We start from the raw sequence: 16,807 nt of genomic DNA, 5'->3' as shown, positions 1-16,807 counted from the left end.
CTTCTCTGGAACTTCTTCTGCATTAAAAGCACAATATTTTTCATGTATTGAGTTATCCAATTGGCTGTTTTTTCCTGCAGGCAGCTTCGAAATTTGAAATATGAAGTTGTTTTTAGTGGATGTATTACAGCCCAACGATACAGCTATTGATATCAAACCCAATAATAATACACTTTGTAGTGTATTGTAGTCATACGATTGATTTTAGGCTGAAAGATTCTACAAACCGTCTTTAAGGTTTCAGTGTGAGTGTTCTTAAAAAGTACTAAAATTGACCATAACAAATTATCTATTAGTCAATTGTTAGACACATCGTTGATTACAAACAACTACGCATTGTTAATCAGGACGATTATTTAGTTAATTTTTGTGGAGAAATGAAAATCGTGAGGTAACATATTAAAATCTTTATCGTAATGTGGATCGTATACAACAATAAAAGCAATATATGTAGTTCAAAATGCGCTCTAGCAGTCAGTCAATGACGAATATTCAAACTATTAACACGTCAAATACTAATTTTCAACAATTGTTAACAATACTAGAAACAACAATAGTTTCAATAATTAACAATTGTATGGCAGATACTAAACGTTAATGTATATCCATTATATTTTACTAATTAATATACTAAAAAAAATTTTTGTCAAATTAATGAAAATAATACAATAACAACTTAACCATAAAGGCCAATTAATAATTATGTAATTTCTTTACCATACTTTCCAAAATTTTCAATAAAGTAAAACAATATTTTTAAAAAGTTCAATATCAATAGAATTCCTAGAATAAACAAAAAATTGATAAGTAGCGTACAATTAAGGAAGACAAAAAATTAAAATCAGATAATACCAATGTACTGTATAAAATCTCGTGTGGTGACTGACCCGTAAAATACACTGGAAAAACAAAGAAAGCATTAAAAAAAAAACAAGAAAGCACAAAAATAATCGAAGAAGTAAATTTGTCATAAGTATGCATTCAATGAATAATAGTTATACTTTCAAGTGAGATCACATCAAAAATTCTTGAGAAAGAATCAAATTGTGACGAACAGTTAAATCTCAAATGTGAAGTACAGTTGTATTCACCACCTTACTATCTTGCGTGCTAAACATAGTCACTAGTGTGACGATTAAAATTTTTATCTGAAAAATACCTTGTTATCCATATAACTGTCAGGGTCGAAACGTCGAAAGCTGTCTATGTTAATAAATACTTCATAGCATTACTACTTGAGTTATTATTTTTTACTATTTTTTTCTTATTTGCATGCTATTGTTTAAGAACACCTAATTTTTGTTACTTAACTTTTACAAAAATGTACTGATTTTTTTGAATACAATTTGTTTTGTCGTTAAAGGATCAAAAAAGCTTAAATTTAAGCCCCTATAAAAGTTTTTGCAAAATATGTTACAGTCGCTAAAATTATATAACTATAAATTTCTGTACTTTTCAGATCTTTATCTTTTACTACAAACTTGTATAGGCATATATATCTTTTAACACTCATAATTAATTTTTTGAACCATACAAACATTAGATTACTTTGATTTTCTCCTATTATTCACTTTAAGAGAAAGACTATTCTATTCATTTAAAGAAATAAATTGGATGTAGCTTCTACAACTCTGTTAACCGTGCCTTGCGACTGAAAAATAGAAAAGGGCTTAGGTTTTAGGTGAAAACTTTTGTTTTGTTAAACATAAAGGCTTCGAATCAAAGTTGCTATGCCTGTTTGTGCATCGTAAGCTTGTCAACAATGCTACTAGTTAGTAGAGAGTATAACCGGAGGAATTGCTAAAGTATTTTTCATTAGCGCCTGAATTTTTTATAACTATAGGGTGTATAAATAATTGTTGTAAGAAGCTTTATTTAATAAACAAAGCTCTCAATTTTTTTCATAAGTTTCTTTGTAAAACGTAGATTAAATAATGATAAGCAAAAATCTTTTTAAGTCATCAGATAAAATAATTATGATTATTATTCAGGTAAAAGATTATTTGTTACCAGTGAATACGGTAATTACTATTCGAAATCCCAAGAATGAAAAAAAAATGTCTCCAGAACAATTTGTTACTTGCTTCCATAAATTACAAAGGGTTTGAAAAGTTTCTTTCACTGCGTATAATTTTAGCCTAGAGTACTATCATTTTTTAAATGCTTTTATTTCTGCATTATTTTAAATCAAATTTTATTGTTATAATATTTTTATAATTATGGGAAACGAAAGTACAAAAAGATGGCTTTTTAACTTCTATGACTCATTTTTTTTTGCTTCTACAACTCATCGTTCACATTAACATTTATTAGCGAGCGTAGATGCTTACATCATGTCAGTTTTCATGTAGCTAGTAGTTATACTTATAGAGTAACAGATCTTGTAATATAAATATTTGAAGTATAAGTAGAACGTATCTTTATTTTGCAGTCTGACGTTTGGGCGTTTGGAATTTTACTTTGGGAGATCGCCACGTATGGTATGTCTCCGTACCCTGGAGTTGATTTAACAGATGTTTATCATATGTTGGAGAAAGGTTATCGGATGGAATGCCCTCCTGGTTGTCCACCTAAAGTATATGATCTCATGCGACAGTGTTGGCACTGGCCTACTGCAGACAGACCTACATTTAAGGAAATTCACCACTCTTTAGAAAATATGTTTCAGGAGTCAAGCATAACAGAAGGTTTGTGGTTCCCTCGTTTTTCAAAGTACCACGTATAAATAAATTTAAAAAACATTACCTTAATTCTGTAGAAGTAGAAAAGCAGTTGCAAGGCAACGGTGAACAACTACAACTATTGTCTAGTAACAGCATACAAACTGGAAGTGCGGGAAATATACATGGTCTTGTTCTTGTTTCTGAGCAACACATTTCTAGTGGAAATCAAGGTTAATTTTGCATTCATGTGATAAATTTTGAATACTATAATTAACGGTTAAAAAAACAATCACATTATCCTAAATCTAGATTCAACAAATTCGTGTAATAAATTAAGCACTTTTACGGGAGGTTTCTCAAGTAAAGCTACTCAAAGTCTAGTACAGATGAGACGCTCAACAAATAAGAAGGGTAAACAAGCACCAGCTCCACCTAAGCGAACAAGGTAAAGTGATTAACTGCTGCTTAATTTTACTAAATGTTTGTACTTTCTTCATAAATAAGTAATCAATTATAAGTAGTCAATGTTATAAACATCAAAATAATTTTTCTGCGTTTATTGCGATCTGAACAAGGCCGACAGCTCCTATAGCTCATGTAAATTTTACATAAGGTGGTGGTTTTTCTAAGCCTTGATGCAATGCTATCTCATGCTTTGCCTTACCCCCACTCTAAACGTTGTTCAGATCCCAATTCGTTTGTGATATTTTGATTTTTATTAAATAAAATTGGATTTTTTTTCCTGATTGCACATTTTATTTACAGTCTTTTATCGTCATGTAGCTCTTTTCGAGATTCTGCATATCAAGACCAAGATCCTCAGAGTATTGAAGTCTCCAATGCTACTATTCATGGTGGTACTGACCGCAACTGTATTGACAACATATTGCAAGGTATTACGTCACACACCTAATCGAAATTTATGGTATTTTTGCACGTCCTCCGCATAGCCCAGTATAACTACCTGTTTCTATTGATACTACTTTGTTATTTGTTCTACTCTACAAAAGTTGTTTGTTAAAATCTTTACGATCGTATTGTAAAAACATTTAATATTAATCTTCCAAATTTTGATGATTATTGTCAGCTTCTTACGTAAAAACTCACACACTTAATTAAATGTTGTTAAGATATTATACGTTCGAACCACCACTAGATAAAAAATATTTCAACATTAACGTTTCTACTACAACTCTTACTACTTTTTTATGGTGCCAGGTAATGTTATGACCGGACTCGTTTAGAGTATGGTATTAACCGTTTTATTTTTATGTCATTTGTGTTCTCTTCGAATTCAGCTCGTGAGCTTTATTTTTTCCTATTTGTCAGATAAAAGCCCTTATTTAAATGATATGGATAATTTTGGTGTCTGTGGTTTTTTATTGAAATAATTAAAAATAATTAATTCTTTGTAAATACAATTTATTGGGATCACTCTAACATATATTGGTATTAGTTATGTTACTGATAACTAACTTACCTATCACTAATGGTTGTTACTGCTGCATCGGAGTTCCCTAATAATTTGTGCAATCTTTCTCAGTGGTCCATTTAACTATACGAACGAGTTTGTGGCTGGAAAGATGTTGCGGTTTCTGCTTTCTCTGCCATTGCTGGAACCACTTTCGGTAGGCCTCCTTCATTGTACCTCACTCCATAGCGTATTCCAAGACTATTAATGTCCTCAAAATGCACCCGAGTTGCCTCAGCCAATACGTTATTCCTTACGTGTATAAGATACTCACGAAACGCGGGAGTCAAGAGTTGACTTAAACTTTAGAGGATAGGTGACTGACGTAAAAAGAGCGATTTTTCCTCTTGATGGTGCGTTTTTGTAGCGTCTGAGCGAGTAAGTGGCCTTTGGTTGAATTAAGTCAATCAATGAGCGATATTCTTGCAGATTGCGTTGACAGCAAAACAGTGTACTTGCACGACGATATTTCATCTTATGATTTAATGTATTAGGAAATAACAATACAACAGTACCAACCACATTTTTCTGACACGTGCAATTGAGATTTCGGGATCAGTGATGGATTTTTAATGCTCAAATAATCTTATTCATTCATACATACAATACAATACAATTGATGCATGCATACATATGACATACAATTTCAATACATACATGCATTCTAACAACGAGGTTGGTCGCGTATTATGTGTCAGCATATTATGAAACATTAACCTTAAAGATGAACCACATACACGTATGAGCCCCACTTGTCATATGAGCTTGTGTATATTCACATAACATATTGTATTAATTTGACAAATGAATTGCGTTTGTACTCATAGAATGATTCGTCTGTGTCAACTCAGGGTGTAACAAGAAAATGCATTTCCGCACACGTCAGGGACTCCGGTAGCGTGGGACACTTTTTCAATGAGATTTTTTCTATCAGACTACTAATACCCACTAAACCCCCCCCCCCTATGCAGCGTGGCTTTTTTCTACCCTAGAACCGCGTTAACATTACTTTAGGGTAAAGCCATCAGGGAGGTCATCACATCTCACAGCGTTGGCAAGGACGCTCGCCTCCCGTTGGCAGAGGTGTTAGTTCTCTTAAGTCTTGAAAAGGACTCTGGTCCCTGAGAACCAGGACTCGTATCTAGCACTTCTTTGTAAGCTACATTATTTGCAAGTGTCACATCTTACATGGTACTCACGCTTGCTGATTAGTAAGAATATTTAGAACAGCGTAAGTTTGTACCATTTTATCAAGGAGTCAACACTATTTTTTCCCTTTCATCCTTCCTGAGAACCACCTAGGTGAACCCACTAACAGCCTCAGCGTCACTTAACATGATGTCGCCGATGTTTTCAAGCTTCATGGCCTCACCCAAACGGCTTTTTAGCTCCTGTCGTTCCTCGTACCACCTCCTTCGCTGAATGAAAGTATGCTCTGCTATATCATTCACCCCAGGACAGTAGTGACAACTAAATCTCGGTCTTAGTTCCATTCAGTAAAGCTGAGTAAGACAATAGTTCACTTTGCCGTGGCTATGCTCTAGCCACGGTTGCTGGACCGGTATGGGTATGTATGTCCCGCACCAGCGTCGCATGCTCTCCTTTGCTAAAAAGACGATGGGTATGGATCGTGTGATCACCATCACGGTAACTAAAGATACCTTGTGGTACGCACAGGTGACTCCCACAGACCTGACCTGCTGTACAGATGTTAAGCGATTTTAGAACCATGCCGCACAGTGGGAAAAAAAGCACTTTCATTTTTCAAAAATCTGCCGACACTACAATTTTCGACGTAATCCTCCCATTTTTTTTTATGAACTCCTTAGATGTCCAGCGTAAGTGTGTTACTGCAACTTTTTCTCAAGAGTCCAAACCCAAACCTCAAAAAATCGGGAAATACAGAAAAAACAGATTAGAAAAAAAGAATTTCTGTGAAAATTAGTGTTCAGGGGTTTTTAGGGTCTCTGATCATAATTTTGTTTTTTTTTTTATACAATTTTGAAATGGCAGATACAAAATAGTGGTTAAAAACTAAAAATTCTGATTTAATGTGCGTTTTTTTGTATAAATTACTGCAAACGATCTTTTTCGTTTCTGATTACGAACTTATTACTTTTATTATGAAACTTAAAAATAAATGGTCCATACAAAATGGTGATTGGAATCTGAATTTTTTATTAAATGGAGAATTATTACTTTGAGTTTTGTAATAAAAATTATATGTTGTTTCCTAAAAATTCAAATGTCATACGCAATACAAAGTGATACACGCGCAGATTCCCCTTGGTTTAAATTACAAAGGAATCTCTTGTATTTCAGAACTTAAAATAGCAGATACAAATACTCACACACCTACACGTGTCTACATATAAATTTATATATGGGACGTTATTTGTCAAACGGAACAAAGATCTGCCCAAAATTCCATAGGTCGTAAATAATGTTTTATAGGCGCAAACTGTAGCTTAGTTAGTAGGCTCTCTGTTGCCGTCAGGATATTTTCCACTATTCAAAATGGTGGACCAATATGGTGACTGTAGTTAGTCAAAATTACTCTGAGGTAGCAGTTTTACCTCATTTAAGATAGTTTTGGACTTTAAAAAATACAAATTAAAGCCTTATAATATGTATTTTTCATCGCTGATCACATATCGATGCTTATTTTTGATCAAGCACATAACTAATCCTTTCTAACCTCAAAAAACTTCGAAAAAATGTAGTGAAAAATTTTAAAAATTAATTTTTGTCAACAATTATTTAAAAAATTTATTTTACCTTTATCGTCTAATTTTTTCGGATTCACATATTATTTTTTTAAGCAAAAATAACAGTATAGCACTAAACTGCTCCATTTCCGAAATGTCTGAAATATAATGTCTGTGATGCCTACAAAATTAAGGACTAATACATGAATAAAAAAGTAAGACATCATTTTTGTTTGTAGTAATTTATACGAAAAAACGCACAATAAATCAGAATTTTTAGTTTTTGGCCGCTATTTTGTATCTGCCATTTCAAAATTGTATAAATAAACAATAAATTTATGATCAGAGACCCTAAAAACCCCTGAACACTAATTTTCACAGAAATTCTTTTTTTCTAATCTGTTTTTTCTGTATTTCCCGATTTTTTGAGGTTTGGGTTTGGACTCTTGAGAAAAAGTGGCAGTAACACACTTACGCTTGACATCTAAGGAGTTTATAAAAAATAATGGGAAAATTACGTTGAAAATTGTAGTGTCGGCAGATTTTTTAACAAAAAAAGTCCTTTTTTTTCACTTTGTGTCGCCGCCAACGCATTTGCCCAGATCTCTAAGCCGTACAACAACATGGAGGTCGTCACCAACGTCAGTACCCTCCTTTTGGATTCTCGTGGCCCACTGTGTCTCCCAAATGTAAGCCGTGAGTTGACATTCACTCAAAGGTATCTGATTGTGGGACTTTCGGAAATCTCTGCACTTGTGACGTTCACACAAAAATCTTCGCCGAACCATCGCTGCTTAGTGAGGACAAGTATCTCTGTTTTATGACCAGCCACACTTTTTTGCGTCGTCTTTTAGTGATCATGAAAAAAGTATTTAGGCTATTTTCTGCTTTGTACACTTATTATAAGTATGCAATATTAACTTATAAACAAATAAATAGCTGGTAAAATTACAAACAGTATGTTTAAGTATCAAAAATAGAAATACAAAAATAATTCACTATTTAAATTGTACGTACTTGCATATAATTGTGCATTAGAGAAATTGAAATTTTTTTTTTACATCAAAAATCGTAGATGATGCAATAAAGAATAAATAATCGCATTATATTATAACATGTTATAACGATTCGACAAAATGGTGAAAAACGGTGTACATGCGAATAATCAATAAATTTTTCCTTTACTCAATTTAGTTACAATTCTTTTTAAAAACCAATAAGGACTGAATTGTTATATCAAATTTTTTTTTTACACCTCCTGGTATGGTGCGGTAATATGTAACATTGTTTGTTAGCTTTATTATCTATTGTCACTTCTCTATGATTTGACTTATCTTATTGAAATCACCATAGTGAAATGGTGATGTGGTGTACAGTGTCAGGAAACGGACCTTTTTTTGACATTTATAAATATATTGTTTGATTAAAAATTTTTTTTGTGGTATGTTGAAATATTTCGTTGTATTTATCACCTCAATTTGTAAAAAATTGATAAAATTGACGCATTGTTATCTAACACCTTATAAATAAAACAAAAAGTTTGCTATCAGTAAAGTTTCTTCTGTACAGCTTTTTTATTTGTACTTACTTTTTACTTATAGTATAAATATTATAAGGATTTTTTATACTAGTCTATCTATACATCATAGTGCTTTGCCAAGCAGAAAGTTGGTTTAAGTGAATGCCGCTTTTGTGCTGAACGCTTTACTTAGTCAGCTTATGTACACATACAGACATCGCTTTGTATAATAATCACATAACATGAAAAAATAGTTTTATGGTACAGTCATGCCAGCTTTTTTTGATATCAAATAAATAGTAAAAATCGACTGAATTTATTCTCTTACTTAAGCTTATAACATTTTCTTGTTAAAGTTAAAAAGTACGGAGATCGCCATTCAAAATCTTAATTTTGCAACACTATTAACTTTAATGTTCGTCAATAAAAACATTCTAAAATTTTTAATTCTATACCTCTTATTAGGATCGTTAACCATGTGCAACAGGTTTTTTCTACCTTTGAAAATAATATCATGAAACGATTGAAATATTAAAAAATGTATTGAACTGCCCTATGCCTTATATCTACATTATATCTACATATGCCTTATAGTATATCTACATTAAATTTTCAAAATGGATTTTATTGATGATACTAATAAGAAAACCTTCCCAACCCTTCTGAAATATGTTGTGGTACTCGAAAAAATAAGAGACACGTATACTTCATTTTTTCCAACATCCACTCAAAGGGGGAAGAATCACCCTTAAACATTACCTCAAAAAAATTTTTTTTTTATTACTTCTTGGCTTCTAATTGATATTTAAAAAAAAAACAAAAAAAAAATATTTTTAATAATAAGTTAGGCATATTAGTAGTATTAACGACCCAAAAGATTGCTACCTTTTTTTTTCTTAAACTGAATTTTTTTAACTTTTTTTTACATAAAAATAATAATATAGACTAAAACAAACTAAAAGAAAACATTGGCGTTTGCTCCACAAAATATTTTTGAATTTTTGGTAAAAGTGTCATGTTACGTCACCCTAATAACTGCTTCTTCTCGATGAAGCCAACTAATTAATTAAAATAATTTTAAACAGGAAAATCGCGATGCAAATATAAAATAAATGCGAGAAAGCTAGGATGCAGAAAAAACTAACTTGTAACTTCAATGCAATACTTTAACAGCTACATACGAAACTAAATTTTTATGAAAAACGATTGATAAAATTTTCGTTAATTAGTGGAGGATAGGATAGACTGGAGTTCAAAAATAAATGAAAAATACACGATTGATGAGCCATTAATAAAGATATAATTTGTGGTTCAAAGGAGGAATTTCTTGTGAGGAAACCCCTTAAGAAAAAAACTAATGATACAAATTTAATTGATATAAAAAACCAGTAGACAGTGGAAGCTTGGGTACCCAAGCATGAAGTAATACTTCTATGAAATTATATGGCAAACAATAGAATTAAGAGTATAAAAATACCTTCTGTGAAACAGTATTCTGTACGAAGGTGGTGCAATTATTATGGGAATACGTATACCTACGATGATTGGATAAGGTTTCAATAAATTTTTTGATGTTCAATACATTAACGATTATAAACAATGTACTACGGTACAATGTAATATATCGAATATATAGGCTGGCCAGTTGTATGCTTTCATCGAATCTTCCGATAATTTATAAACAACTTCCTACCGCCTACGTTGGTTACATTTCTAATATTGCGCTCACATCTGTCACATACACTCACTCACTTATTCCTAGTCCATATTGAAAACCTAAAATATAGTTGTATCTAAAAAATTAAGACAAACCATCCTGCAGTACCTATTTTTTCAATAGGATAGTATTGCATGCTAGTAAATGTCCCTTAAAGATGTTTATCACACACAGGTTTTTGGACAGGTATTATTCACGTTAAACATATGTTCGATATAGTTTAAAAAATACCCGAAAAAATTGCATATCGTTAAACTGTACCCTCTTTTATATGTTAAATTTTAAAAAATCGTAATTTAGTATATAACCTTACGAAAAAATCACTTAAAATTGCATTTGTTACGTGTGTTTCTCGGTGCGGGAATATATGAAAGTGCGATTTGTTGTTAACTTGTACTTTATTAAAATGACTTATACTTGAGGAAAGCTGCGAGTGTATTCTAGTCTCATGAACCTGGTCCTTTCACTCTCGCGTCTCTAGCTAATCGCCCATTTACTCTGTGACGTGGTAGCTAAAGCTATCACGTCACTGTATACCTATATTTCGGGGCAAGTCATCGGCGGCTACCGAGTCCTAGAATAACATATATATTTTCTATATGTAAATCTATAACACAATACTTAATGTGTGTTCTCGGTGCCACGGACTACGAGCCAGAGGAAAAAGAAGGACCGAAGAGCATGAAAGGGATTAAAAGTGTGTGAGGTATGATTGGGTGAGCATGTGTGTAAGATAGAGAAGGAGAGAGGTGAGGGCTCGTGACACGTCGGAGAGGTGTGAGCACCGAGCGGCCGCGTCGATTCCCTAGTTTTTGAAACTTCCAATAATTTACCGGTTTTTAGGCGTGTTGGAGATTTTTCGGATACATGGGAGGGGCGCGCGCATCTGTTGAAGTGTACTGCCATAACGCAGTCAGTATCGCGTGGAGCGGCATAGAGAGCAGATAGGAAAGAGAGAGTGATTGGATATAGGAAAAAGTGACAGGTAGAGCTGAGAGTGAGGAAAGGGATCCAAAAGGAGAGCATAGGAGAACACCGAACAATACTGCCCGAGAGTTAACCGTGTCGCCGAGTCTACGCGACGATTGAGACGAACTACAGGTAGCACCGGGTGACAGCGAGGACAGAGAGAAGGTCACATCACGGAGGATGGTGCACTAGGTGTTATTTCGAGATAAAGGTTTGGAGACGATACGATTGAGTCAGGATAAAGGGGTGTAGGATCTATAAAGGGATAGGAAAGATTGAATTGAGCGGAAGGTATGCTTGAGGTTATGTCCGTGTGTGTGTGTAGCCTAGGTGCCGGCCACCAACAGTCGAGCCACGGAGGAGTTCGGCAAAGAGGACGACTGGAGGTGACAGCACGAAGATATCTACCTCGAGAATAGTGTGCCAAAATATCTATATATGTAGAGAGAGAGAGAGAGAGAGAGGCGATGTTGTGGAGAGTGGGCATTGAGGCGAATAAATAGCGCGAGAGCGCTGTGAAAATATATATCCGCGAGTGTTTATTGAGAAGTAGTGCCCCCATTTGCCCCCTTCTATTTTCCTTTTAGGAGTGTCTGGTGTTCCCGAGCCAGACACCTGTGGCAGACCTCCCGAAGGAGAGATATCCAGAGTGTAGGGACATGGTAAGAAATGTAGTGAGAGTTTTGTGAGGGGATCCGGGACGGCTGTTTATCGGCTAGAAAAATCCTCGTCACAACTCTCTTCCTTCGCTCTTCCTTTCCTTTCACTTCTCTCTATTCCCCTACGTTTTGGGCCCAAGCCAGTGAAGGCGCACGCACGCATAGCTATATGCTATCGTAAGTTACACGTCCGAGGCCATGACCCTAAGGTCCTTGGCTTCGATTTTTCTTCGATCTGTATGTCTGTGATGGAGTAGTGTCTGTGTTATGTTGTTTGTGTTGTATAGTATTTTTGGTTAGAGGAACGAGGGTGGTTTGAAGCGCCCTGTCCCTATTTCCTCTACTTGTTTTGTTTCGTTTTATTTGTTTGTAAATATTTATGTGTATGTTTTACGCGTTTCCCTCATACAAAAAATTTATTACCAGATTTAATTAGTAACTTATGGTATATAATTGCTTAGCTATATTCTCCTTAATTTTTCTATATTCATTTACGTACGAGTTATACAATGAGTTCGTATTCATCCATGAGCAACCGCTAGATACTAATATAATTGTTAATTTTAAACTTTTTTTTGTGTAGTCAGGGATGTCGAGGGTCAAGGACTTACTGCTTGACTTATTTCTAGTGGTATTGTGAGTATTATCGGATATGAGTAAAGAGATTGCTAACGCCAATGCTACGATGCGAGACGACTTTTTGGCACTGATCGGAGCGCCCCGCCGTGGCCAGCCGTCGAACCGGGCGCACATCTCAGTACTCGTATCGGACAGCGTGCGCCTACGAGAAGAGGAGTGGATTTGCATGGAAATGGTCATATTGGCGCACATTTTGGAGAGACGTGGAAGGGGTATACCGAATGTGTGTCTACGAGGAGAGGAGTGAAAATGTTGACTATAGCTATATATCTGAGCGCACAGCCAAAGCAAGCGACGATACGAGTTTTTCTCTTTTGACTGCAACTGAGTATATGCTATATATATTTAACTGATTTTTGCTCTTGCTCTTTTTTTTTTTCCCCTACTTTTAATACTTATTTTGAAATTCAGTATTATTTTGGAAAAATGTTCAGATATTTTTTTTAAGATGGCAGTTATTATCCCTAATTTTTTATTTTTCCTCATAATTGTTATGAACTGTAGGACAAGCTCCGAAGGTTATTAATAAATATAAGTGGCTTTTAGATGTCTAAGGACCGAAGTTTTGGTAGCTAAGTTGCATGATGTTTATGCCGCCGCTCGAATTGTTTTGCTATCACGGGATCGATTCCAACTTTCTGCATATTTTTTTTTTTTCAATGCAGTTCATCGTTTTGTTTAAATTTCCTTTATTTATGTTTTATTGAAATTTATAAATGATGTTGCAAACTTTTTTTTTTTTTTGATAATTTGAAATAAATATATTTTTTATACTAAATCTATTCAATAATTTAGTAAGTTGATACTTCTCTTTGGCAAGGCCATTTCGCAATTTCATAATAATAAAATAAAATTCTTAAGATGTAAGTGTAATTCATACATCTTAAAACTTAAAAGACATTACAAACATCTAATGTTAAACTTAATAAACAATAATTAAAAAAAAAATTTTGCATATTTCTAAGGAATAATGAATTTTTCAAAATATATTATTAACTTGTTAATAAAAAAAAGCAACTATAACTTATCAGGGTGATGCAGAATAATAAAGATTTTATTTTTTAAATTAAAACGTTAAGAGCGGTGTTTTTTAGTTATTACGTATTTTAAATGATTTTCATGGATAATTAATCATCGTATAAAATATTATTGATCGGAGCAGCCTAATCATTTCCTTAAAAAAAACATACACACACTTACTATAGATAAATTAGTTAAATAACAAGTAACAACAATAACAAGTTACCACAAGGTGTAAATTGTAAGGAACGTAAAAATTTTGCTGGTAATAATCAAATTTGATGCTATTGTACTAAAAGATAGTTTTTTTGTGCCTTCGGATTTGTTCTCTCATTTGTTAATTGCATGTTTTTACCGATTAAAATTTCAACCTGCTGTAATTGCAGTAGATGGGCGCTGATGTGATTTTTTACATTTTACAACAAAAGACGCAAATCGAAATGTTTAGGCAGTTTTGTATAAGTTTTCTTGTGCGTTCGGATTTTTTCTCTCTTAATATATTAAATGTTTATTATGTCTTTTAAGTTTTAAGATGTATGAATTACACTTACATCTTAAGAATTTTATTTCATTATTATGGAATTGTGAAATGGCCTTTCCAACGAGAAGTATCAACTTACTAAATTATTGAATAGATTTAGTATAAAAAATATATTTATTTCAACGTTTAAAAAAAAAAAAAAAAGTTGGCAACATTATTTATAAATTTAAGTAAAACATAAATAAAATAAATTTAAACAAAACGATGTACGGCATTAAAAAAAAAGAAAATCTGCAGAAAGTTGGAATCCATCCCATGATAGCAAAACAATTCGAGCGGCGGCATAAGCATCATGCAACTTAGCTACCGAAAGTTCGGTCCTTAGACATCTAAAAGCCACTTATATTCATCAATAACCTTCGGAGCTTGTCCTACAGTTAATAACAATTATGAGGAAAAATAATAAATTAGGGATTATAACTGCCAACCTTAAAAAAAAATATCTGAACATTTTTCCAAAATAATACTGAATTTCAAAATAAGTATTAAAAGTACGGGAAAAAGAGAAAAGAGCAAGAGCAAAAATCGGTTTAATATACATACGATATACTTGGTTGCAGTCAAAAGAGAAAAACTCGTGTCGTCGCTTGCTTTGGCTGTGCGTTCAGATATATAGCTATAGTCAACATTTCCACTCCTTCTTTCGTAGACACACATTTGGTATACCCCTTCCACGTCTCTAAAATGTGCGCCTGTATGACCATTTCCACGCGAATTCACTACTCTTCTCGTAGGCGAACGCTGTCCGATATGAGTACTGAGATGTGCGCCCGGTTCGACGGCTGGCCACGGTGGGGCGCTCCGATCACAGCCAAAAAGTTGTCTCGCATCGTAGCATTGGCGTTAGCAATCTCTCTACTTATCTCTGGTATTATGTCTTATTGCTAAGTTTTATGCTTGTCTAGTAGCTGATATGAGCGGTTGTAACGTGTAACTATGCTCTGTCGATGAAACCGACTGCACCAGGCATTACGCTTGCTTTCTTCATTTAATTGCTAGTGTTCGTTTAGAATGCATTTCTAATTAAAATGCACTGTGATCTGAATTATACAAATTCTCTATGCCAATTGATGATATGCGAAACTTCATGTCAGTTATAAATATATCAGATTTTTTCGAAGCTGTAAATTATTTTCCAATGGTTTTCTTCTAACAAATTCACTTATTTTTCTATTCACTATTCTGTAAGCATTTTTAAACTTTAATAACCAAGGGTTGGAAGCTTGAAATCTTACATCTGCAGATCTAATTTCTTTTTGAGATTTTATATTTCATCTTCATATATTACGATCGTAGAATATTTATTTAACCACTTTTGACAGCAGCTTTAAAATTATCTTGTGTAAACTGGCAGTACGTTTAATTTTTTTCTATATATACCACTATTATTAATAGCGTGATCCTAAAGTTTAAGCTGCCCTTTTTATATCACTTTTTTAAATCTTTTTTGCGCTGTTTAAATTTTCAAGTATCTTTTTTCCGCTTGTCCAATAGTTTACGGCTTTTTGTTTATAATCAAAATCAACATCCGCTGCTGCCAAAAATTTAACCACACTGCTACTTCTGCCAAGCCACCTTTATCTGTAGTTACTGTAGCCTAAACCATTCCACAGCAATTTGCCCAAAAAGGACGCCAACTAAGGTGCTCCTCGCTGCGTGAACAGGATGCGAGCATCGCGCCTTTTACTAGGAATACCCAAAAATCTCTAAAAAAGAGCTCCCATTTTTAAGAAGAGCAGCGCCTTTTATGTAACCTCCCCCTTGTATAAAATCCACCCACCGTACAACAGCCCAGGGCTATACTACCATTTGCCTGGGGGATATCATAGGTGAATGTGGCATCCTCTCAACTGAAACAATCACTAGCTCCTCCGCTCAACACACCTCTTACAACCGAGACTATCTTCTAGTCCATCTGGAGTCTGTTGATACTAGAAATCAAAAAAATCGACGTTGCATGCGTTACCGAAACACACCTAAATAGTACAAAGCCACTTTTCATCTCAATCTATGAAGTTCACAAACAAAAGCGACTCGAGCAATACTACAGCGGAGTGGCTACCCTTGTTCGCAATGGCGTCTGCTATCAAGTCATAAGTACGGAAGTTGGTTCAGACGTAACTTCAATGTTGGTGTTAAGATTACGCAAGTGTTTGAGAAAGGAGCAACCTTTAGTATTTTCGTGTTTTCATCCCCACGATTTGTGCTTGGCGCTTAAGTAGCCAGCCACGATCGTAAGAATGTTGGAGTCAAACAGAAAGGTTATTCCATGCAGGTTAAGGTCGTCCTTGAAAAGGGAATAAAGGAAGATGATTCTAATGCGAGCGAAGGAAGTGGTGTATTGGCTCCGTGTATACGCCGTGCTGTTCTTATTTCATACCCCTAACCCATATTATATTTTATGGAAGCAAATAGTATGAGAAGCCACTGGCAACTAGAGCTTCGAAAAACTCTGATATTAAAGTTTAAAAATGCTTACAGAATAGTAAATAGAAAAATAAGTGAATTTGTTAGTAGAAAACCATTGGAAAATAATTTAGAGCTTCGAAAAAATCTGATATATATATAGCTGACATGAAGTTTCGCATATCATCAATTGGCATGGAGAATTTGTATAATTCAGACCAAAGTGCATTTTAATTAGAAATGCATTCTGGACGAACACTAGCAATTAAATGGAAAAAGCAAGCGTAATGCCTGGTACAGTCGGCTTCATCGACAGAGCATAGTTACACTATACAACCGCTCATATCGGCTACTAGACAATTAATTTTACCGCTTTTTCTTGTTTTGTTCTGTTCAAAGTTTGGCTAGAACTGTTACATCCCGAGTTGATACGAATTATATTATAACTAAAAACTATCCGTCCATGAACATTCAGATTAGACGTATTGTGAATAT

The 16,807-nt window shown here is 34.0% G+C and overlaps 1 protein-coding gene across 1 annotated transcript in view; it reads left to right on the top strand.

Moving 5' to 3' along the window:
• Abl (tyrosine-protein kinase Abl) overlaps window positions 1-16,807 on the top strand; it is a 451,059-nt gene that overhangs the window by 299,740 nt on the left and 134,512 nt on the right. Inside the window, 4 exon segments of the mRNA XM_089598684.1 lie at window positions 2,432-2,687; window positions 2,759-2,893; window positions 2,973-3,108; window positions 3,429-3,556. Of these exon segments, the coding sequence (XP_089454810.1) occupies window positions 2,432-2,687; window positions 2,759-2,893; window positions 2,973-3,108; window positions 3,429-3,556 (655 nt within the window).

Source organism: Copidosoma floridanum, unplaced genomic scaffold (assembly GCF_036245765.1).
Source record: "Copidosoma floridanum isolate Cflo_tuat_1 unplaced genomic scaffold, Cflo_Japanese_pri ptg000006l, whole genome shotgun sequence".
NCBI classification, from domain to species: Eukaryota; Metazoa; Arthropoda; class Insecta; order Hymenoptera; family Encyrtidae; genus Copidosoma; species Copidosoma floridanum.
The sequence above is the reverse complement of the archived record's forward strand: the minus strand, read 5'-3'. Positions and strand labels throughout refer to the sequence as shown.